The following is a 24,079-nucleotide window of genomic DNA, read 5'->3' as shown; positions in this document are numbered from 1 at the left end:
TCTGGGGGCCTGTGCTGGATGAGTCATCTAAACGCCGCCAGGCAGGTGTGTCCCTCTACATCGGCTTCCTACGCCGAGTGGCGCATGTCCAGGGCTGGTCCAGGGCTGTGCGTGCCAGGGCGCCCTCCTCCTTGGGGAAGGATGGTGCCACAGGTGTGACCCTCTGTATCGGCTTCCTACGCCGGAGTGGCGCATGTCAGGGCTGGTCCAGGGCTGTTTTTCGTGCCCAGGCCGCCCTCCTCCTTGGGGAGGGATGGTTGCCACAGGCTGTGACCCTCTTGTATCGGCTTCCTACGCCGAGTGCCGCTGTCAGGGCTGGTCCAGGCCGTGCTCCTCCTTGGAAAGGGTGGTTACCATCCACTACTCATCCGCTCCCTCATTCCCTCGCAGACGGATGTTTGGGCTGTTCTGCCTTCTGGCGATGGTGATCATGCCCACGGTGAAATTCGCCTGCCTGAGTCCTGGTTTGGGGCTGCACTCGGTGGAGGGCTTTGTTTTCTTCCTGTCCGGACTCCTTCCTCACCCTGGCCCCATCTCCCCCAGTGCCTCGGCTTACTCTCTGGTATGTTTCAGCTGCCACGTACCACACTCTCCTGGCCACCCACCCTCTGTTAGGACGGACCCAAAGGTCTATCCCAGACGACACTGGGCACCCTCTTATTGCTCAGCTCAGTGACTGGCCTCATGACTCTGACATCCCATGACCTCAGCAGGCCTATTCCTAGCCTGTGTCGAGATCATCAGGAACTTCACGAGCCTCCCCCGAGACCCAGCCGGCCCCTACCCAGTGCATGTCCAGGCTGCAGCCCTAACGTTGCGATGTCCAGGCTGAGGCCTAAGTGCGGGGATGTCCAGGCTGTGGCCTTAGTGCGGGGATGTCCGGGCTGCAGCCTCAGTGTTGGGGAATGTCCAGGCTGCGGCCTTAAGTGCAGGGGAAGAAGCAGCACTGAGCACATTTCACAGTCACCCAAATTCTGAGTCCTCCCAGGCACTTAGGACTTCCGCCGTCCCTGATTTCCAAGGCTACAGAGGACATTTGGAATATTCTGGTGCAAATATTTCACCATCAGCCAGCCCTGGGTCAGCTGCCACGCATGACAGCTTCACCGGCTGTCGCCAAGCTTGCCAGGCACCGGCAGCTCCTTCCCTAGTTCCCCTAGGGCAGGACCAGCCGGCGCATCCTCAGGTGGCTGTGGGAGCCAGGGTAGGGGAGCCAGGGTGTGCTGGGCTGTGCCACTCCATCAGAAATGTTGGCCCCAGTGGAGCCTGGCGGGATCCCATCCTCTGGAGCCTCTGACATGGAGTGATGGCAGCTTGGCTCAGGGTGGAGCGGAGGTGGCATATCCCAGGCAGCAGTGGCAGCCAGGCCTTCTGGGTCCCTGAGCACCGTCGGTCCCCGTTGATGCCCGAGTCCCCGGCACTCCCTGAGTCGTACACCTGGGAGGGGCACGTGCTGCAAAGGCTGACGCTGCGTTGTCTCCTTTAGGTGACGGTGACGTTGTAAATAATATGTATGAACCCAACCGGGACCTGCTGGCCGGCCACAGCGCGGAGGACGAGGCTGAGGACAGTGCCATGTCACCCATCCCCGTGGGGCCACCGTCCCCCTTCCCCACCAGCGAGGACTTCACCCCCAAGGAGGGCTCGCCGTACGAGGCCCCGTCTACATTCCTGAAGACATTCCCATCCCACCGGACTTCGAGCTCCGAGAGTCCTCCATCCCGGGGGCCGGCCTGGGGGTCTGGGCCAAGAGGAAGATGGAAGCCGGGGAGAGGCTGGGCCCCTGCGTGGTGGTGCCCCGGGCAGCGGCGAAGGAGACGGACTTCGGATGGGAGGTGAGCGATCACACCTGAGCATGATTGATCACGGCCATTTATCTTGTGTTCCATCTATTTATAAAGCCAGGCTGAGCAGCCACTGCCCGAGGCGGGAGGCGCGGCCAGAGAGAGCGTTCAAATGTCACATTTCCCAGCCTATTTTATCCTGCAGCTCGCCTGATGGAAAGCATCAGAGGTCCTCGTGGGCGCCTGTCAGCCCTGTAGGGCACGCCCACTCTCTCCCGGAAATGTGTCTTTCATGAGCTCATGTCTTAAAACATCCCGTGCTTCCCGCCGGATCCCAGGCGTGAACGCGGCCATCGTGGCAGGGCAGGGAGATTAATAGAAAGTCCCAGAACAGGCAGCTGCACTCCAGGGCTTCATTCCAGGCCACGGCAGCGTGGAGCAGCTCACAAATCACACCTGGTGGCCACACTGCCCTGGCTGCCGCCTTCCCCGCCTGCCCCGGTCAGCCAGTGGCCTGAGAGTAGCCCGAGCGGGCACAGGCCCCATCCTGCCAGGAAGGGATGGCTAACTGTTTAAATTTTCCCACCACGACGTGACCGGCCTTGAGGGTCTGGAGCTGGCCTGGTGAACCTGCTGCAGGGGTCAGGAGACAGGGCGTCCCTGGGACGGCTCTGAGTGGGGAGCACCCAGAGCATCCTGCCCAGGCTGTGAGGGATGCGAGGCACCGGTGTTGGGGGCCCTTGAGTGGTCCTATGGGGACTAAGAGCCCCACCCCCCTACACAAAGTGCACTTCCTGGTGGGCCCTGGCCTTTCTGCCAGCCCCACACACCCAGTTGTTGGTGGTCTTTTTGTCAGGGCTGCTGCTTGGGTGGAAAATGGGAACACTGGGTGGATTCCCCTGTGCCTCCCAGCCTCTGAAGTGCCCAGATGGAGGTAGGCTCCTCATAGGCAAATGGCCTGAGCAGGGAAGAGGACCCCCAGATGGATGGGGGCAGGATCCTGCGTCTTGCCCACCTCCTCTCCTGGCCACTCGTGACTCTGGAGAAGTCCCCAGCCAGTTCCATGCTCACTATCAGGCCTGTCCCAACTCAGATGGGCCCTGGGGAGGCCCCTGTGGCCTCCAGCAGCCCTTGAGCACCTCCCTGGGCTGACGGCATTAACAGCCCTTTGTAAGAACACTGAAAGCCTGGGGACCAGAGGCTGCCCGCACCCTGCAGAGCTAAGTGCAGCCTCCCTGGGCAAGACCAGGCCACCTCAGCAGCTCCCAGCAGGCAGGTGTGGTCCTTGGTAGCTCACAGAGTCCTGTGTGGCTCCTCATCAAGGATATAGGGGGACTCAGAAGCTGTTCCCTGAGTGTCAGCTTAAAGCTCCCCCCTCTGCCAATTACAGAGCTATGGGGGTCCCGGTGCCTGAAGAAAAGCATGTGGCAGAGAGTCCACGGCCGTCCAGCAGGGTGGGAGCCGCAGTTCTACGGGCAGCACCTGTGGGCCGGGCGCACCACTCTCCTCCATCGAGAGGCAGAGGACAGTGTGTGTAGGTCCAAGGTCGGGTTACCTTCAGGAGGGACTGGCCAGGAGCCAGGGGCACCAGTGAGACAGGACAGGGAGAGAGTTTGGAGTAGAAGACCTCGGTGGAGACACTGCCCAGCTTCATGGCCCTACAGGCCCCTCGTGGGACCAAGGAGAGCATTTTGGTAGCAACATTCGTCTTTGGCTGTGCAGTGGAAGTGACTTTGGCAGAAGCGCCCTGTCCCGCCCTCCCTGGTGTGTGGGAGAGGAATTCCAGGGTGTGTGTTCCTCACACTTAGAAAGGTCTGGACTGTTTAATTAGGAGGTGGCTTGTGGATGTGAGAGGTCCAGGGGCTCTGCAGGTAGCACTTTGGATGACCTTCAGGTGACTTTGTTCTTGGCTACTCTGATACAAGTTTCTATTTGCTTTTTTTTTTTTTTTCAAAAGAAATGGCCCATATCACGATGTCTGCGTGGTGCCAGGCCCGGTGCAGGCTGCGCCACTGCCTGCCGCTGCCTGTTGACTTTGCGGTGTGTTTATCCCTGGTGTGTGTGTACGTGAGGGAACGCGCTCTCCCCACGGCGCACCTCCCGTTTCTGCGGAGGGCTTTGTTCCACGGTGGCCACCTGACAGATACCCCTCCTGCTGGTGCTTAGAAATATTTACTCTCCCCCCGACGCCCTCACACGGTGCTCCCCGCACACCCGGCAGGATCTCGCCCGACCTGGTTTTCCTTGTGACTTCGGGCACCGATTCCCTGGCTTTGGGACCACCTTTGGGTTTTGTTGCTTCCATGAGATGGGGCAGGGGGCAGCCATGTGCGTCGGTGCCTTCGGGAGCTGACATTGGAACTGGGCAGGAAGCCACCACCTCCTCTGTGAAGGGCAGAGAGGAGGAAGCAGGGGGTGGAAATTAGGTGGCAGCCACAACTGCCTGAAATGAGCGATGTCTGTCAGTCAAGGAGGTTTCTCCCCACCTCCAGCCACCTCAGCTGGGGCCTTTGGGCAGAAAAAGTGACATCTTCCCCTAAGCAACCTTCCCAGAATTTTCCACGTGTCCCGAAAGAGCTGATTGCCGTTTCCCTTTGGTTTTTGCCTTCCCCGAGGTGGCCCTGGAGGGAGAAGTGACTTGCAGGTGCCCCTTTCTCTAAGGACTTCTTCCTCTTGCCGACTGCCTGGCCTGTCTTCCGAGTGCCGTGAACGGGGCCTGAGACAGGACAGGAGCACCAGGCTTCAGGGCTGGGATCCCTCTGTAGTTCCAGACACGAGAAGGACCTTCTGCTGAGTCCCCTTCCCAAGCCACTCACACCAACCAGGCGACCCTGCTAGCCTTTTCCCTCCACACCCCTGCAGTGAGCGCGGCCAGGTCAGGCCTGGGTCAGAGAAAAACAGGGGTGCCAGCGTCATGCCAGTGGGATCCTAGGTCAGGCCTGGGTCAGAGAAAAACAGGGGTGCCAGCGTCATGCCAGTGGGATCCCAGGTCAGGCCTGGGTCAGAGAAAAACAGGGGTGTCAGCGTCACGCCAGTGGGTTCCTAAGTCAGGCCTGGGTCAGAGAAAAACAGGGGTGTCAGCGTCACGCCAGTGGGATCCTAAGTCAGGCCTGGGTCAGAGAAAAACAGGGATGCCAGCGTCATGCCAGTGGGTTCCTAAGTCAGGCCTGGGTCAGAGAAAAACAGGGGTGTCAGCGTCACGCCAGTGGGATCCCAGGTCAGGCCTGGGACGGCCCATGCGTGTGTGTTATCTCTGATGGTCCTGAATTTCGTGTGTATAATTGTTCACTTTCACACTGGTAATTAAGTGTTATGAATCAGAGTGATTTGATTTTACTGTCATGTCCACAGTATTTATTTACTGAAAAAGAACAAGTAGTGACATTTTAGCAAAGATAACAAACAAAATCTGAGGAGGATCGGTGTCATTTTGGCCTCCCTACGTGGTGGCCAGGAGCGTGGTGTTGTGGCCACTCTGAGCTCAGAAGCGGGGTTCCCCTGGAGGAGAGGGGATCTGGGAGCGGCGTGAGCAAAGGGATCTCGCCAGATAGCAGCCCCTGCAGGAACAGGGTGTGCGTCTCTCGAAGGACAGATTTGAAATAACAGTCACGTGGATTATTCTTACTGTCATTTTGGGGCACCATGGAAACCATTTTCTTTCTACTCTGAGAACAAAGTTCTTGTTCTGGACAATTCAGTTGAAACAAAAGAAAATGAGAAAGTCGAATTTCCTTTCTCTTTTTATCACAAGAGACAAGCTGCCAGGCAACACTGGGCTTTGGGGTGACTGGGGAGGGTCGGGGGCCCTTCTCTGCCTGACGTGGGGCTGACATAGATGACAGCACGACTCTTTGGGGACGAGGGACGGGGCAGGGAGCACGTGAGGCACCCACGAGCTTTGGGTTCAAGGTTGTGGGGCAGCCTGACTTCAAGCGGGAGCTTTCCGTTAGCAAAGCAGGAATGAGGGTGGGGGTCGGGAGCTGACTTTCCTCCAGCCTCAGTCGCTGGTTCGAAGCCTGCACTCCTTCCACAGGGAGGCTGACGCTGTTCGGGGAGAGCTGCCCCCTCCTCTCTCCCTCCTGTGTATTAGGAATAGTCACTGACTAAACCCACTTTGTTCCCGGGTGCTGTGGGGCACCCTGAGATGTGCCCTGAGTCAGATGCCCCACCTCCGACCTGGTTCAGCCTGTGCGTGGCTGTGTGTGTGCCCCAGGTGTGTGGAAACGCCCCCTGGGCTTCATCTCAGGAAGGGTGTTTGTCAGGAAGGGCACCTGAAATTCCTGGCCTCCTCCATCTGGACACAGCCGGGTTCAGTCTCTTCCCAAATATCACACCCCGCCTGCCACCACCGAAGCCCACCTGCCAGGAGGAAATCACCCGTGAGGGCATTTGATCGCCCTGGGGTCTGCAAAAACAGTGGTTTTGATCATTTGTTGAGTAAATCTGACATTTATCGTCGTGCTGTTTGTTTTGCTAATTAAGAGGTGGCTGCCCAGAGGGAGGAGGCAGTGGGTGAGGCGCTGGGTGAGGCCACCTGCCCCCAGCTGGGCCTTCAGCTGTGTGCCCAGGGCCCTGAGGCTCGGGACCTGCTGGGGTGGGATCCTGCAGGACCCCCAGGGGAGGCACTGGGGGCATTTTTCTCAGTGCATCGGCCACTGTCTCCCACCCAAGGTCTGCTTGTTTCTTTGTTGACTGTGTCTCCCCAGAAAGGCTCTCGACCGCATCACTGGCCCCGCCTGTAATCAGAATGCTGATGAGTAAGTGCCTCTGCCTCTGCTTAAGAGGCCAGGTGAAAAATGTTAATGTGAATTGATGGGGTTTCAATTATTTGAAGAATGTACTGAAGTGGACGACCTCACCCCCGGCGTTATTTACTGAATATTAATGTGTGTTTATTTGTTCAATCAACAAATGCTCTGTGTCTGGGCCAAGGCCTGTGGGAAGCTCCGGGGTCACAAGGGAACCAGCCCAGAAGCCTTGGGCCACACCAATTATCTGGTACTACCATCATGGGACCCCCAAGCTGGTGCCTCGAGGGTCCCCAGAGCCCACTGAGAGTCTTTGGCAGGGCCAGGACCTGCCAGTCTCCCCTGTGGACCAGGAGCTACACAGCAGCCAGGGATGGGTGAGAGTAAGCCCAGCCCGCACCCTCAGAAGATGAGAAATGGGCACACATGTAATATGGAATTTCATCCAAAACGCCCAGCCTTGAAGAAAGGCAGGATTTGCGAGGAAGTAAAGTCCCCCTATATGTGTTTGCAATACTGATGCTCTTCTGTTCCTGAGAGGGAGGAATGAGAAACACATTTGCAGGTCCATTTTGGTCCCAAGTGAAAGGATGACAGTGGAGTGGGGTGGGGGCAGCCCAGCCAGGCATCCTGGGACAGCCGGAAGGGCAGTGCTATGGGGCTTTAGTCTCCGACATCACAGCACAAATGTCCATGATGGGCTTTTAAAGGCACCACGAGGCAGGCATAAGCATGCAGCACCCAGAACCAGCTTCCCCATGTACCGGGGAGCACTGGAGGGCCCCATGTGCTGAGATCTAGTTCAGTCCGATGGCAGGAGGGGCAAGGGCAAATTTGCTCCAGGGTTTTTGCGATATGGCCAGATCCACAGGGCAGGGTAGGGAATCACCCAGGCCACCCCTTCCCACACACGAACCCCAGCCCCTTCTCCCTTCCTCCTGAACATCCCCTCACCAGTAAATATTAACATGACTTGCTGCAGGAGATTGTGTGTGAGCTTTGCACACACAAATGCCCCCTACAGCTTAGTTTTTGCCTGAAGTCCCAGACAGGGCCTTGGCCTCTAAGGATGGGGGTCATCTGTGTCGCCAGCCCATCTGGGCTCAGCAGCTTTTGGAGCTGGCTGTCTTGAGGCATGTGGGCTGGGTGCCTGCGGAGCTTGCTTCTCTGGGAGTTCTGGCTGGATTTTGAGCCAGAAGATCCTGGACAGACACTTCCAGGCTCTGGATTAATGACCAGGCTCAGGGTGTTAGGAGGAGACCCTAAGGAGTCAGTCCCTCCATCCAGACTTCACGCTCTGGCCCGCTCGTGTTCCGATTGGGCAATCTCTTCATGATGGATGTGGGTTTCGGGACTGGGTTTGGGGAAGTAGGAGGTCCCATTGGAGGCTCCACCTTCCTACAGTTTTCACGGCAGCGGGTGGGGCTTGGTGCTGGTGCAGGAGCTGGACTTAGACCCCTCCGTGGGTCCTGGGCTGGGAAACCAAGGTGAGCTTGGCCATAGGTCTGAGCCCAGGCAGAAGTGACCCCGTTTTAACCAAGCCCCAGTTCCTGCCCCGGATGGATTGTCGAGGCTCCTGGGACTCTGCTTCAGTCCCTTTCAGTCCCTGTGGCCTCACGAGCAAACAGAAAATCAAGATCAACCCAGTGACAGACACACACAGCTGCCTTGTTTCCATCAAGACCTCGGTGCTCCAAGTGTGGTCCCTGTGCCAGCAGTAATGGCCGCCCTGCAGGTTTGTTGGAAATGCAGAACCTTGGCCCCCCTCCGGACTCACTGAGTCACCACGTGCACTTGAGCGAGATCCCTGGTGATTCATGTGCACAGCAGAGTTTAGGAAGGATCCGGCCAGGCAGCGAGCACCCAGCAGACGCAGCGGCTTACGAGGGGGCAGTTCTGGGTGTGTTGCAGGCATTGGGAGAGTCACCAATGTTCCCTGCAGCTGTGGAAGGATGTGCTGTCTTCCTGCCCGCCCCACCTCCAGGGTTGACCTCCTGAGGCTTTGGGCTCCTGCTCGGCCACCAAAGGGATGGAGCAGCAGCTCCCACCAGTGCCAGGTCTAGCCATTCCTAGGAGATCCTCAGGCTGCCTCGTGGTTCTGGGATTCAGGAAGAAGGGGCACCTGCAGCCACCGGAGGCTGGTTTGAACCCAGAAGTGTTTGACATAGCCCTCCTCTGTAGAAGCAGAACTCATGTGTCCAGCACCCACTGCTCAGTGGGCTGGGTGCTCCCTTTGCACCCTGGAGCTGTCCACAGTCATGGACCTCCACACTCTCCATCCCATCCGGCTCTGGGGGACCCCAAGATGGCAGGCAAGGAAGACTCAACCCAGAGAGCTCCCGTGGCTCAGGCATATTCTGGGAAGTGCGCCCACTCAGCCTGGGAGGAGGTGCAAGCCCCGCCCCAACAATGTCTGCTGAGTGCATAGAAAAACGTGAAAGTGAGTGCCCCTCCCACATGTCAGTCTGTACTCAGGGAGGGGGTGGTTAGGAAAGGTCTCAAGTCTTTCCTGGGTGCCTGAGACCCAAGGGCAGAGGCCGGGGGCTGTGGGCTCCCCTAACTGCATGTTGGTGTTGCCTGGGGAGCATGGGAAATACAGGTGCCAGGCCTGCCTCGGAGATGCTGGGCTGGGGCCAGGGAGGACGACCAACCTGCCTGTTTGCCCAGGAGCATCCCAGTGTCGGACCCAAAGTCCTGGGAAACCCCTCTGGCATCAGGCATGTGGAAGCTCCCAGGAGATCCTAATTTACAGCCTGGGCCCAGAACAGCTGACCTAGAAAGGAGGAGTGGAGAGCCCACCTGGATGTCCTGTCCCACACCTGCACCAGACTGCCGGGCAAGGGACAGGTGGGAGGGCTGAGGAACAAGGGTTCCCAAAGCACTCGTCTGGCCTTCCGCAATGCTCAGTGCACCCTGAGGGGCTATTTAGGATGATTGTTGAGGGCATTTGGTCACTCAGCAGATGACTGGCACATCTTGGGCCCTGCAGAGGTGTTCACTGGTACCTCCCGGTGCAGGGTGCTTCCTTCTGTCTGTCCCGTGCCCCTTTCACCCTGGAGCTGAGTCCCACCATGAGCCCTCCTCACTGGCCTGCCGTAGGGGCAGCCGGCGCTCACTGGTTGAGCTCTTAGATCACCCTATTATTCCTTATCCTTTAAATTCCAACAGAGGGGAAGGGGCAGACCACAGCAGGTGTCGGGGGCCTCAGCACCGGTTCTAGTTTCAGGGAGGGAGGCTGGGGCAGGTCTGATAATATCAAGGCTGGACTCTGCAGCGTCCGGCCACCGTCTTCCTGCCACACGCCACCGTCTCCCCGCCACACGCCACCATCTCCCCGCCACACACCACCATCTGCTCGCCACACATCAGGGCTTGATATTCTCAGTCCCGCGTTTTATCATCTAGATGCCAAAACTTGTTCCTGGCCTGCCCTTTCACTCCAAGGTTCCCAGATGCATGCTCCACTGCCCACGCCACCCCCACAGTTGGGTGGGCTCGACCCGGGCACCTGGCCTGGCTCTGGGCGCCTCTTCTGCTCCATTCTGCATGGAGAGTTCTGCATGAGGCCAGGAAGCTTTGCCGCGCTTCCCCACTCAGGAGCTTCTGGATATTTCTATGGAGGCCTAACATGGCACGTCTAAAACCGCGAGCGCACCAGTCAGCGGATGCTCTGAGGAGTATTCCCGTGGAGCCAGCAGCACCCGGCCGCTCGGCGGGGCACAAAGCAGCGGGATTTGGAGAGAGACGGGGCCCTGTGGGATGGTGCGGAGCCTGAGGCCACCATGGGGACAGGGATGCAGAGAAACCCACGGGCCTCGGCTCCAGGAGCAGCCGGCAGTGCCATGCAGGAGTCACAGCACAGACCTCCCATTTCCCCCAGCACCGTGACATCAGCCCTAGACGTTTTTAGCCCAAGAATGCCATGAAATCCTGCACTATCTTCGGCCCGGCTCGGAGGCACGGGTATATAAGGAATTTTAGAAAAAAGGAGAGAGAATGACTAAGAATACCTCCCTGATGGCTCTCCTTTACTTCCTTAAGGGGTAATAACTCCACTGCAGCCCAGCAGAGGGGACTTTCTTTAAATAGAGCATTCTGATTCACAAGCGAAAAAGGAAATAAATATTTTCTTTTCATATTCAAGAGACATCTGTGAATACCAACTTCTTAAATAGCATTTTGCCAATCACATCCCACACGCCCCCCGCCCCAGTGACACCGAGAGCCCACCCTTACTCAGGAACCGACCGCTTGTACCAAGAGACCTGAAAACATCATCAGGGTTGCCAGAAGCAGGAGGGAGAAGGGCTTCTGCGTGGGGGCGTGGCCCAGCCTCCCTCCGGGCTCCCCAAGGCTCCCTGTGAGAACAGGGTGCTCCAGAGCCTCCTGCCCTTTTCCCTCCTCCCTTCCTTCCTTAGGGAGGAGTGGACATGAAAATAAGGAGTGGACATGAAGGGAGTATGACAGAGGCATGTGGCCTCTGTGTCAGCCTGGCGGGCACCTGCTGTGCGCCCCGGTCTCTGTGAGGCTCTGTCTACACTGGGACCCTCCCAGCTGTACTGTGATTAGGACATGGCCACCCTGGCTCTGACAGGGGAACCCGGGGCTGAGAAGGAAGGAATAGCTCCCGGCCCCCAGGTTTGTCCATGCAGGGACCCCGAGGTGGTTGGGGTCCCGCTCAGTGACCCCAGCAGGAGCTCACTGGGGGTAGCCAGGCTCCTGCCAGATGGGAGAGGTACAGGTGAGCTCCAGCAGGGGCGGGAGGTGGGCCCAGACCCGGTTCCCGCCCGCACTAACAGCATGTAGGTGGGCAGTCTCAACTCTGTGCCTTGCAGACCGATTGCCTAGGCCCAGCGCCTCGTGCTTCTGCCTGAACATGGCTCTGTCCTCTGCAGGTCCCTGACCCAGCCAGGCCCTGGAACTTGACTTCAGGACAGTCGATGGCCTTCTCTAGGCTCGGGGAAATTCTGTGTCATAAACATGACCTCAGCCCCACTTTTACTTAGGAGCTGCTGTCCTCTTCTTTGAAAGCAGGTCCCAAACCCAGCCCCATGGGCCCTTGTAGGGCCTGAGAATGCTGGGAGCACCTGGCAGGGAGTGAGGCTCACCACCCGATACCTCTTCCTGAAGCTGGGGTTCTTCAGTGGCCCCAGGGTGCTCGTGGCACCAGAGATGGGTTCAGCCAGGAACCCCATGGGTTCCTGACCCAGATGGTCAGCCTGTGAGACCCCCACCCAATTCCAGCCCCATTCTCTACCTCCTGGCTTAGAGTTCCTGCGGTAGGTCCCAGGAATCTGCATTCTAAGAAGCAATCATTGTGGGGGCACTTGGAGGATTCCAGCCCAGGAGGAGGCCCTGGGAAAGGGGCCCACCCTGAACTTCCTTCCTCTCGTACCCATGGGAGCCCAGAGAGGCTGTTCCTGAAGGTGCAGCGGCTGACGGGTAGCAGCAGAGCCTTTCCTGACCACAGGCCTCAGCAGGGCAGGTGGAAGGAGCAGAAGCTGGGGCTGCGAAGAGGAGGGCACCGGGGGCCACTGGGGGACCCCACTGTTGCCCAGGGGCTCTAGGCAGTAGCTGAGGCTGGGGGTGGGCTTCCCACCACTGGTTCATCGTCATGGCTGCTGTCCCGGCCACAGCTACACAGGGTGGCCCGAGGCTGACCAACCACGCGCCCCCCAGGCATGGGGTGTTGGCTGGGATAGGAGGGGCTCCTTGTCGTACCTGAGTCCCACTTGGGGCATCACTGTCTCCTCCCCCTCCCAGTGCAGTTATGAACTGGGCTCCAGGGAGGGAGTCATGTGGGACCACGGGCTGGGTGGACCCAGGACAAGAGCCCAGAGTCCCGACCCCAGGTGGGCCCTTTCTGCCCCTGCAGCTCCTGGATATCAGCTGTGAGCAGGACAGACCCCTCCCTCCTGTGCGCCCCCAGCCATCAGAGAGGCCCCAGCCCATTGTAGGCACTCAGTCCGATTGTCCCTTGGGTGATCCTACAGCCTTGGCATCCTGGAGGAGCCAGGCAGGGCTGGCACAGGCCTGAGAAGCAGCTCATTCGCCTCTGGTACCTGCACCCACAGTGCGGTCCCTGCAACGCTGTTCTGGGGTTAGCTTTGTGCTACCAGGTGGTGGCCTCTGAGGGTGGCAGAAAGCAACTGGACCCACTAAGACTGAAGAATCTACGGTACAGGTCATTTGTGCTTGAGATCTTTTAATTTCGAGTAATTTCCCAGCAGCAGGCTTCGCAGGGAACAGAATGGGTGGGGAGGGCAACCCCTCCTGAGGGTGGGTGGCTGTGACCTGGTGGCTCCCTGGGGAGGCCCCCTGAGGCCTGTGGGCCAGGTCCTGGGTGGCCCTCCCTCCCCTGGGTCAGACGCAGGTCCCACGTGTTCCAGGCCACAGAGGTCTCCCCGGGTCAGGGACAAGGGTCAGAGGACGTGCGCGTGAACCTCACACTCCTCAGGAGGCAGCAGCAGGTCCCACTGCCCTCCCGCCAGGCCTGGCTGCTGGTCAGAGCTTCTCCTGTGGCAGGAATTCTCAAGGGCCAGGTCATCAGCTGGGGTAGGAATGTGTTCTCAGGGTGGTACGGGCCACCTTGGCCTCAGTCAGAGATGAGGGGGACGCAACTGCTCACGGACCCGCTGAGAGGCAGCGACCTGAGGACCCCCCGCTGCGGGCCGCCTGTCTCTGCTGCCTCCTGCACGCGGGGAGACTCTGCTCGGGACAGGGCCGGGGCACTCCATGCGTTCTCTGGACCCCCAAGCTGCAGTGTGGTTGGGTTGCTGTGATTAGGCACCCGCCTTGAGGGTCCTGGTCAACCCAGGGTAGCGTCTCTCTGGGGTGAGGAGTTTATCTGAGTGCCTGAGAAGGCCCTTTGGAGAATGGCTGCAAGACGGCACCCTTGCCTGCCTGGAGGGTTCGTTCTGCACGCGCCTGGCTGGGTCTTTCCTGTCGTGTAGAACATATGTAAGTAGAATGGCCTCAAAGTGGCTATTCTCACTCAGCTGCCAGGATGCCACGAGCGTGTCTGCTGTGCAGGGGAGCGTGGTCTCTTCTTGCTTTTGCAGCTCCGGGCCCACCTGGAGTGCTTGGCGTGGCACTGGGCCATGGCCTCCTGGGATGCGTGGGCAGCACCGCCGTGCTTTCCAGGGAGCTGGCTTGGTGAGTGGGCCCCACTCTCCCCTGCCGCATGAAGAATGGCACCAGCCTCCAGCAGCAGCCACCCAGGAGCTGTCGTGCGCCCACTCTGGTCCCCCAGTCCCGGCTGCGCCTCTTGCCACGGGCTGGGGCAGGGATTACCAGCTGCACGCAGGCTGCGGGAACCCCCTTTGTCTGGCTTTCGGCAGAGTCGGCAGAGTTCCTTCCTTCTGGGCTAATGCCCAGTTTAATTGTACATCCCATTGTGTCGTCTCTGTTCAATCATGTTCAAAAATACCTACGTCCACTCCGTTCCCATTTAGATCTCTCTAAAGTCCATTCCGGCTTATCAGCACTGTAATTTCACGAGCAGAGCTAAGATTTCTGCCATTTAGGCCCCAGGCATTGTCTGTCGCGGCAACAGCTGAGATAAACCCTCACCCAGAACAAAGTCGAAATGACCTTTTACAAGTAGAAGCGGCCTTGTTTCCCTCTAGACTAATTTATCAGCCTTCGTTTCAGCCCTGGCACTCAGCGGAGGCTGGAGAGAGTGCTGTGCGGGGTGGAGGCGGAGGGGGATTAGGATGCTTGGTTGCTCTGCAGTTTCAACAGGCACCTCTGGATCCGCCGGGACAGAAGTTGCCAACGGCCGTGGGGTGCTGCCGAGCAGCTTGCCTGTGGGTGGGGAGCCACAGCCAGGTGTCCCCCAAAGAGCATGGGGGGTCTCAGGGCCTGGGGCAGGGGCACAAAAATAAAACCTAGTGTGAAAACAACAAGCCAGGCTGGAAATACGTGAACATAAGCAACATGAAATGGCCAGGCCCCCAGAGCCCCTTGCCAGTGGGGCTCCGCTGAGCTTCTTGGTAACAGCTCACGTGTTCCACCTGCAGAGGCTGGCCAGCTCGGTCCTCCCCTTCCTGCCCACCCCAGCAACAAGGGTCTCTAGGCAGGAACAAGAAGGGAGGAGAGGCTGCTCAGGCTCCTGGGTCAGCCAAAGTCCCATTTCCAGGAGGTTCCAATTGTCCTGGCTCCTGGAGCTAGGTTTGCACAGAAGCTGCCGGGCCCCCTTGAAGCATCCTCGTCCCATGGGGCGGGCCTCTGATGAGCCTCTCTAGTGCATGAAGAATCGCTGGGGGCTGAGAAGTGCAAGTCTTGCTCGGCCAGGAGCCCTAGCTGCACTCGAGCCCCTCTGCTGGCCTTTGGCGCCTACCCACGTGGACATGTGCACCATGCTGTCTTCCTGGAGAGACCACGGTGGACCCTGTCTTAAGTCTGAGCTCTCAGAGGTGACCCTGCCCCTCGAGGGCTCCAGAACAGCTGTGCGGTGATCCCGGGATAGGGATGTCCTTGTGTTCCGTCTCCCTCCCCTGACCAGGGGAATGCAGAGGCTCCAGGCATCCCAGGGTCTTGCTGGGGAAGGGACCTCACTTACCCCTGCTGCACACGGGTGAGCACTGAGATATCAGACTGGAAGTCAAACATGGGACCTTCTTCATGGTATCCCACCACAGAGGCTGAGGCTCACCTGCCTTTCCAGTAGAGGGAACAATCCCCGTGATGACTGCCCAGGACCTGAGGGGCAGAGGCTCTCCTCACAGCCACTGAGTCAAGGGCCTGGGGAGAGGGGCCTGGGGGACTGGCCGGCCGGCCGCGGCTGCGATGGACGTGGGCTGGAGCCTGCACACCCGCAGAAAACCACGGGCTCCACTGAGGCCCTTAGCCAGGGCCCTCCTTTAGGCTTAAGGTGGATTTTTAAACAGCTTGGAAGTCCTGCGTGGGATCTGAAGAACAACTCAAGTATCCCCGACACCCGTGGCCCTCCTGGAAATGCAGAGAGTGGTGCTTGTCCTACCTTCCACTGAGTGGACAGGGCTGGGGAGTCACAGGGCGAGTGTCTCCTGCACCTGACCCTGGCCTCCACCCTGATGGTGCTGCCTGTGGACTCAGCACAGAGCTTCAGACCTGACCACGGGAGAAGACGAGAACAAGAGCCAAACCAGGGGCAGAGGATGAAGAGAGGAGGAAGAGGAGCAGGAAGGAGGAAGCAGGGAGAGGAGGAGGAGGAAGAGAAGAGGAAGAGGAGCAGGAAGGAGGAAGCAGGGAGAGGAGGAGGAGGAAGAGGAGGGGAAGGAAGGGGAGGAGAAGGTGGAAAGCTGAAAGCTGAGTCCAGGGTCACCCCTTAGCTGGAGTGGGGACTCCGGGGAAGGCCAGCTGCCCAAAGGACTGAAGTCCCTGGTGGCAGACGGACGTCACGACCCCTGCGTTTTGCGAGTATAGACCACGTTGCCTTCTTTTGAGGAGGACAGGGATGGAAAAAGGGGTCTGGGCTTCATTTTTATAAAAGCCTTCAAACTCCGTTCATAGGATCATAGGAGCTGCTGGGCTGAAGAAAAATGTATTTCCCTTTCCTCTAAAATTCGCTTTGTCATGGGGATTACTTCAGTTGCACTGACTTGAAGCTCACACAGAGATGAACAAGATGCAGCCTCAGCACTCAGAGGCGGGTGTCCAGTCCACAGATAGGTGGCCTTGAAGTCTAGGAGTCCAAGCCACAGGAGCTAGCCTCATCCTGGCCCCACACCAGAGCTCCCACCGCAGGGCCCAGCCTCCTGCTCACTGCAATATTCCCTCGTGAGACCTGGGCCCCTGCAGTCATCAGGAATGATGTCAGCTGTGGGGAGGACGAGAGGGCCGCCCGGGGCAGCTGCCCTCTGAGGGACTTACTCCTTCTGAGTGTGGCCTTGGGGGCTGGGAGCCCCGGCTCTGATGTTTCTCCAGTGACCCCTGGCAGGTTGGGGACCCCAGCCACATCCAGCACCTGCAGGGCAGGACCTCCCACTTAGATGCTGGTGACACATTCTTCAGCTGGAGCCGAGTAGGGTCGTGTCTGCCCTGCTTCCACACAAGCCCTCTCCCGCCTGGCCTCTGTTTCTACCTCGGGTTGGCGTCTCCCACCCTCTTCTGTGTCCACTGTTGAGCCCGCGGCTTCCTGGATCCCACATGAGCTTAGGCGCTGACTCAGAGGCCTCCGCCTCTCAGTGGGACCTCCAAGTGGAGCCCTCGAGCAAGGGGTCCAGCTCCTGTAGTGTTCTCGCTTCACAGGTGCCTGTACGTAATAGTGAGTCCCACACGTCCACAAGGCAGGGGATGCCCTCCCAGTGGAGAGGTCCCCACTGTCTTCTGGGGTTAGGAGGGCTTTCCATCTGCCTCAGGGAGGGAAAGCACATCTGGGAAATGCACCAATGTCCTTGGAGATGCCCCCTGAAGGTGTGCAAAGGGCAGCCTGGCCTTGCCCCTTCACCCACGCGACCTTATGGTAGACTTTCATCCTCTTGGTGTTACATGAGGGGAAACTGAGCCAGAGAAAGAGCACACGATGCTGCTGATGGAGCAGCTGTGACCAGGACATCAGGTGTCAGCTGCAGACTGGAGGGCCTCCCGCTTCCCCCATCTTCAGGGAGCAGGTGCATCCTTCATGCTGGGGGATCCTGGGGGAGGCTGGGAGAACTTGGCTGCCCTGCAGGGCCCCTGTGCACTGGGCTTCACCGAGAGGCAGAGGTGGGTCAGGGCTCAGTTCCCTTGGTCACAGATGACTTCAGAATCCTAGAAGAGCAGACACCTGCTTGAGCCTAAGTGGGCTTTTGCATTTTTGCTCTCTGGCTGCACTGCCCATGTCCCTTTAAGGTCTGCAGGTGAGGAGAGTGTGTACCGTCTAAAGGTGAGGGACAGTGTGTGCCTTCTGCACACTCCTGCTTCCTCCTTTTCAACCTCAGTTGCTTTGTGAGGTTTTCGAAAAGCAATATGCAGGTTTTTGAGATGCCTGCATCACAGGGCTGGGGCCCTGGCACCACAGAAAGAGGAGGATGGCTCAGACTCAGGCTTACAGATGCTGCTGAGACCTTGAGCAAGCTGTCGTGGCCTCTGGGCCTCAGTTTTCCCACCTGCTAAATGAGGAACTAAGAGGAGCATCTTGCTGGCCCCACCCAATTCCACCCTGTGGTCTGAGTACTCTGATAGCCAAGAGGTGCAGAGATGAAGAACGGGGCTGTTGGTGCACGGAAGGAATTTTCTTTGACGGAATCTGAAGAAAAGTGGATAATTTTCCACTGGTCGTACCCTCGCCCCCAGCCTGGAAGCTGTGTTCTCCCAGACTGGCATTCTTCATCCCTGATGAATTTGCTGTCACGTGGGGTCACCAAGATAAAGCAGGGTAGTTGCACGCCATCCGCTCCCCCGCCCCGGGCTGAGTGGGAAAGCCACTCTCTGAGAACCTCGTCGTCTGTTGCTTTGCTGATTTTCTCAAAGAAGTTAAGCCGTGGGTGGTGGGGGCCGGGGCTTTGGCGGTCATCCTCGAGACGGTTGCGTCCCATGCCACAGGTGGATTTAGTGAATGATGAGGCAGTCTGAGAAAGGTACCTTGCCACCCACACAACCGTTGAGTTCTCATTCTATGTTTGTGTTCCAATAGACTAGCTTAGGTGAACAAAGAGTGAGAAGTGCCTGGCACACTGCTGTGACCGAGAGGCAGGTGCTTATGAGCCCATATTATGGCCATAGGGGTGCTGCCGCAAGGTGCCACATGCGCATGGCCTGCCCATGAGATGGCAGGTCCGGAGGCCAGAAGCCCCTGGTGGAGGTGTCGGCCTCGCTCCTGCAGAATCCTCTGGGGCAGGGTCCGTCCATTTCTCTCCCCGGGGGCCAGGGTGTGCTGCTAATCTTCCCCATGCTTTGGCTTGCAGACACAGCTCCCTCAAGGTCTCTGGCTTTATCTTTATGTGGCCTCCTTCCTGCATGTGTCTGTGTCCACACATTCCCTTTTGGTAAAGATATTAGTCATGCTGGATTCGGACCACCCTACCTGTGTTAACTCGTCACATCTGCCAAGACCCCGTTTCCAACTCAGGCCGTGTTCTCAGGTCCTGGAGATGAAGGCTTCAGCAGGTGAATTCAGGGGGGCACAATTTACATAGACCCCTTAGATGTCAACTATCTGGGCCTGGGCATTTCCAGGTATAGCAGGTGACAGAACGTGGTGCCCCAGTGCACACCTGATCCCTATGTCCCTGCAGCAAACGCTGGCATCTGAGACCTCCCAGACAGACCCCCTTGAAGGAGACTGCACTGGGATTAGGAAGGGAAGCGTGTAGGCCCAGAAGTGATTAGAACTCAGGGCCAGTGACATATGAATGGTGGGGCCAACCCACGTCTTAACAGTAAGATGCCTTTTTAAGGCTGGCATTTTTAGCCAATTCCAGTATTTTCCATTTGGAGATAATGTTAGTGAAATAAACATCAGAGCAGACTTGGCCGCTCACAGATACCCGTGCCCCTGTGGTGTGTGTGGGTGGTGACTTCCACAGATGAAACATCTGTGTGGGGGAAGGGCAGTGGAAATTGGGGTGACTGTGGATCCCGCCTGCTCCCCGGAGGGCTCCTACAACTTTCAGACAGAAAAAAGTTGGTTTGGAGGTAAAATGATGTCATGTGAACATTGCAAAGCACAGGAAGGAATCCCACACTAATCCCTACGGTTCCTGGAGAGGGAACCTTACCGTCCCAGACACACACACCCTCCTGGAAGAGTAGCGGCCACCAGAGAAGTCTCCAAATTCCTTCTAGCCCTGCCCCTGTCCCAGGGAGCCTGTGGCTCCGTTTCCGAACCAGCATGTGGGTGAGGTTTTGGGAATGCTGACAGCTCGGCTGCTTCTTTATTTGTAATTTTAAAAGTCTTCTTTGAGGACGGTGCAGGCTTTCAGAAGCCAGGCTATGGCCTGACTTGGCATTTAAGTAGACGCGTGATCTTGTATTCTGCCTTCGGCCCAGCTGGCCCTGGGTTCGTGAACCTGCGGCTGTGGGACGCTCGCCCTAATCCGTCCCGGTTTTGTGGACCTGCGGCTGTGGGTCGCTCGCCCTGACCGGCCCCGGGTTTGTGGAGCTGTGGCTGTGGGTCGCTCGCCCTTGAAGGCCCTTGGGAGTGCAATTCAAAAACGAAATGGTTAAAAAATGGGCGGGCAGGCAGGAAAGGAGTGGAGGGGATAGGAGCCCAGCGGTTGGCTAATTGGAGAGTGGGACCCCCGTTGGGGGGGGGCCCTCGCCGGGACAATGTGCTCCGAACCAGGAGCTGGGAAGGCCCCGCGGGATTGTTATCGAATTAGTTGAAGTCAGAAGTCCCCTGAATGGGGTAAAGAAGGGAAGGGGAAACGCAGGCCCGGGTATAATGCGGCCTAAATGAGGGCCCCATTCACTGCCGGTGAAAGGCTCCGGTCCCCTTCCCGGGGAGGGTGGGCAAGTTCACTTTTGTTTGCTGGGGGCGGGGCTGCTCTCAGAGTATGTTCTTACCTAGAGCCGGGGCCGGGGCAGAAGGGTAAGGGGGCACTGGAAATAATCCCCTGACGGGCAGTGGGAACGGTGCAGTCACAGGGCACCCACCCGAGCCCCCAAGGCGCCTTCTGAGCTCCCTCGGCCCCAAGTTCACCAGAGCACCCGCCGGAGAGACTGCCCCTCAGCAGCCGTCAGGTCCCTCCACTGACATCCGGAAAGGGCCGAGATGTAAGATGGGCCTGTGTGGCCAGTTGCATAGGAAAGAAATGTATCCTAATGGCTGAATTAGAAAAGAATGTTGTTGGAAGGAGGAGAGAAACCCATGAAATACAGAAATGGACCAGCCAGAAACCCAAAAGGCCAGAAAAGCAGAGGTGTGGGGCGGGGCACAGCAGGTTACATAGGAAAATAAATACTTAACAAAGTGCTGTGCTCAGTAAATATTTGTTGAATTCGTACATTAATTAATTTTCCAGATGAGATTTTCCTAATCCATTTTTTAAAGAAAATAAGGATTGAGAAGGAAGTGGAATCAGGTTATGAGGGCGGGCTCGGTGGAGGTAAAGGGGACGTGGTATGTGTGGAGCTGGGGGCTGGACACTCCAGGGGCAAGGCTGGAACCGGCTTCCTAGCCAGGCCTCAGTAATTGCCCACGGAGCCGCTGATCTGACGTTCCAGTTTCGTCCCCTGCCCCTTCACCCACCTCCCAACCCTGAAGCCGGTGCAGCAGCATGGACTGGATGGAACCACCTGAATCTCCGAATCCCACACAATGAACCCTCTCCCAGGGGTCTGAACACCGAAGGAGCCCCCAGCCCCCTGCCCTGACTTAGGGGCTTGGCAGAAAACAGCAGCGTGGCCCGGCTCTGCCCTCCCAGCTGTGTGTGACCAGGACCGGGGCTAACAGCCCCACACCTGCGTTCCCCTTTCCCGGTGCTCACAACAGAGGTGCCTCCACTAGTACTGGTGCTCCCATTTTCTCCGCAAGGCCCCTCATCGGAGGCCACAGAGATGGGGCGAACCTACTCTGGGAGAACCAACACCCCAAACTGAGCCAGTGGCCCACGCTGACCTGGGCCAGGTCACGCCTCTGGAGATCCTCCCTGTGAACCACCACACCGGGCCCTTTCCCAGACAGACCACCAGTGGGCCTGGACCCATGCCCTTGGGGATAAGTAAGCCCACGTGTATTTGCTGTTTGTGCAACATGGAGTTCCTCTCGGGGGACTGGGGGTCCTGAGGGCGTGTCTAGGTCAGAAGGCGTGCCCTCCAGGCAGCTCCGAGACAGGAAGTGATTGGAGTGTAGGGGTGAGGTCCCGATCAAGACAGGAAGTGATTGGAGTGTAGGGGTGAGGTCCCGATGCCGGGTAGATGCACACGCCTTCGCACATCCTCAGAAAGTGCCTTCCTGAGTCTGCTCACCCCCCCGGACATGCATGCATGCCTTTCCACGCTCCTGTGCACACCCCCCCACCGGCCCCTCCACAGAGGACCTGTAGGGAACCCGTGGCCTAGGGTGAGCTGGGTCTGAGGCTTTGGAACCCATGCCTGGATCAGCAGCTTCCCAGATGTGGCATCTGAGCAGGAGGGGCAGAGCGAGGCTGGCATGGCAAAGAGCAAGCCATCCCATGAAATGGGCCAGACAAGGTCACAAGGCACCAGCTGGCTCAAGGCTGGTCAAGAATTCGAGTTTTCTGCAGAGGGAGACACAGCTTGACATCTGGGACCTGTGCAGCTGGGTGGAGTAGAAAGGGATGAGAGGAGGAGGGGTGGTCAGCCCAGGAAGCAGGGTGGGCAGACGGCGACCCAGAGGACCTGTCCGAGAGGTGACATAGAGGACAGCAATGCTGCCTGCATGTCCCCGCATGGACCTGCTTCCAGGAAGGTGGAAAAGGCCCATGGGATGCAGAGCAGAGGAGACACAGCTGTGGTTCAGCCAGGAAAGGATGGTGTCCTGGTGCAGGGACCTTTGGGGGACGCCTTCTCACGGTGCCAACCCACCAGCCCCGCCCTTTGCCATCTCCGAAAGAGCTACCCAGAACACGTCCTAGCCCAGCACCATTGATCCTCTTTTTATGACTTGGAAAGAAATTCACAGCTACAAAATGCAAGGTCATTTGGTTAATGCCACTGCCGAGCTCACCATGGCGCATACTTCCGGATGCTTCGGCCCAGCCGGGTTCCTCGCTAAGGGCAAGTTTTATGACCTCGGGAACGTTGGCATTTGTTTATGGCAGAGAAGTGAAGTTTTGCTTCCCCCAGAGGCCAGAGTGTTTCCACGGACGGTTTTAAAGGGGAAGCAGGCAAGTTTGTGATTAAGTCACCGGGCAGGCATGACGTGGGAGACGATGCCCTTTGGAGCTGCCCACGTGGCGGCAGCAGCCGGAGGTCCCTTTGCCCAGTTCTCTGGCCTCTTGTTGGTTTCTTCTTGCCCTGTGCACACCTGTCACCTGAGACACTGGCACTTGGCATTCGCTCATCCACCAGTGCTCCTCAAACAGGCGTTCTGTGAAGGTAACGGTCCCTGTGTGCTGGGGATGCTGGCCTTGGCCACGTGCTGGCTGTGGTCTCCCGGGAGCTGAGGAAAGGAGTTCCGCCTCTCAGAATGAGGCAGGATTCTCCTCTTCCATCCCCCTCTCTAGAGTCAGAATTACCCTGATAATTGCACTCATCTGACTCCAAGGCCGTCTCCAGGGTTTTGAGTGTGAAATAGAGTTGCTGTCTCTCACCAAGGCTGTCAAAAATCTCAGGAACCAGAGGAGAAGGCGGGAAGTCCCTGACCCTTGGAGCAAACGCCTGGGTCTTCATAAAGAAGCTGCTGGCACAGTGGCTGAGAAACCCAAGCGTGGACGCTAACTCTGCCGCCTGTCCGCGTGGCCTCCCGAAGAATCACTGCACCGCCCTGTGCCTTGGTTTGCTCATCTGAGAGTCCTGGCCTCCCTGGGCCATTCTAGGGATGATGGGGGTCTCTGCGTGGGAAAGCCCAAGCCAGCACCTGCCCCGGCACCTCTGCACCCACATGGCAGCTCCGTCTACAGCCCGAGAGCCCCGTAACCAGCCAGAGCAGCCGCACTCGGAGCCTCACGGGGCTCCAGATGGAGCCTCCCTGACAAGGGCACCTCTTCTTCCCAGAATCTTTTGTTCCGACCTTTGTTTAAAGCAGTTTCCCCCCGGCTCTGTTCACATGTGGGCAGTGATTCTCCGGCCCTGCACTGTGGGATGTTTAGCGTGCCCGAGGCCACCCCGAGTGGTGACGACGATTGAGTGTCTCCAGAGGCCGGGCGCGGTGGCTCACGCCTGTAATCCCAGCACTTTGGGAGGCCAAGGAGGGTGGATCACAAGGTTAGGAGTTCGAGATCAGCCTGACCAACAGGGTGAAACCTTGTCTCTACTAAAAATACAAAAGTTAGCTGGATGTGGTGGTGGGCGCCTGTAATCCCAGCTACTCGGGAAGCTGAGGCAGAAGAATCTCTTGAACCCGGTAGGCAGAGGTTGCAGTGAGCCGAGATCGCGCCACTGCCCTCCAGCCTGGTGACAGAGTGAGACTCCGTCTCAAAAAAAGAAAAGAAAAGAAAAGCAAATGTCTCCAGATATCACCAGGTGTCTGCCTGGGCAGCAGAGTTGCCCTAATGGAGAGCCACTGGTCAAAGGTGTGGGCGACCATCTCCTTTGTAGGGTTTGCCTTTGGAACCATCTCTGCTCCCTGAAGCCATCTCCTCTTGCTCCCGGAGTGCCTGTCCAGAGGCCCCTCCAGACCCCCACGAGTGGGTGGAAAGTCTTGGGAACAGAAGAAACCTGGCTTTTCCCAACGGGTGTCCCCTCCCCCACATCAAGGGAGTGACTTGTTCCGTCCGTCACGCAGCAACCACCTGCTTCTTCGCGAGTGGCTGGGACTTAACTCTTAAGGTTATTTAGGAAGAAAGAGCAGTGGGAATTCAGAAGGAGCTCAGAAGGGAATGCTCTGAACCAACCTAAACCTGGGGCAGGGTGGACAGCAGGCGGCTTTGAATATCCTAGTCAAAAATATGGGAATGTTTTGGTTCCAGGGGCAAGAAAAAAATTAATCATTTATCTGGTAAAGGCCCATGACTGACT

The 24,079-nt window shown here is 58.1% G+C and overlaps 1 protein-coding gene across 1 annotated transcript in view; it reads left to right on the top strand.

Annotated features, from left to right (window-relative positions):
- Positions 1-819: 819 nt before the first annotated feature.
- Positions 820-24,079, top strand: part of PRDM16 (PR/SET domain 16) — a 253,864-nt gene continuing 230,604 nt past the window's right edge. The window contains 3 exon segments of the mRNA XM_017882422.1: positions 820-877; positions 1,487-1,654; positions 1,657-1,835. Of these exon segments, the coding sequence (XP_017737911.1) occupies positions 820-877; positions 1,487-1,654; positions 1,657-1,835 (405 nt within the window).

This window comes from Rhinopithecus bieti, unplaced genomic scaffold (genome assembly GCF_001698545.2).
Source record: "Rhinopithecus bieti isolate Rb0 unplaced genomic scaffold, ASM169854v2 scaffold_13351, whole genome shotgun sequence".
Lineage (NCBI taxonomy): Eukaryota > Metazoa > Chordata > Mammalia > Primates > Cercopithecidae > Rhinopithecus > Rhinopithecus bieti.
This window is presented reverse-complemented; position numbering and strand designations above follow the sequence as displayed.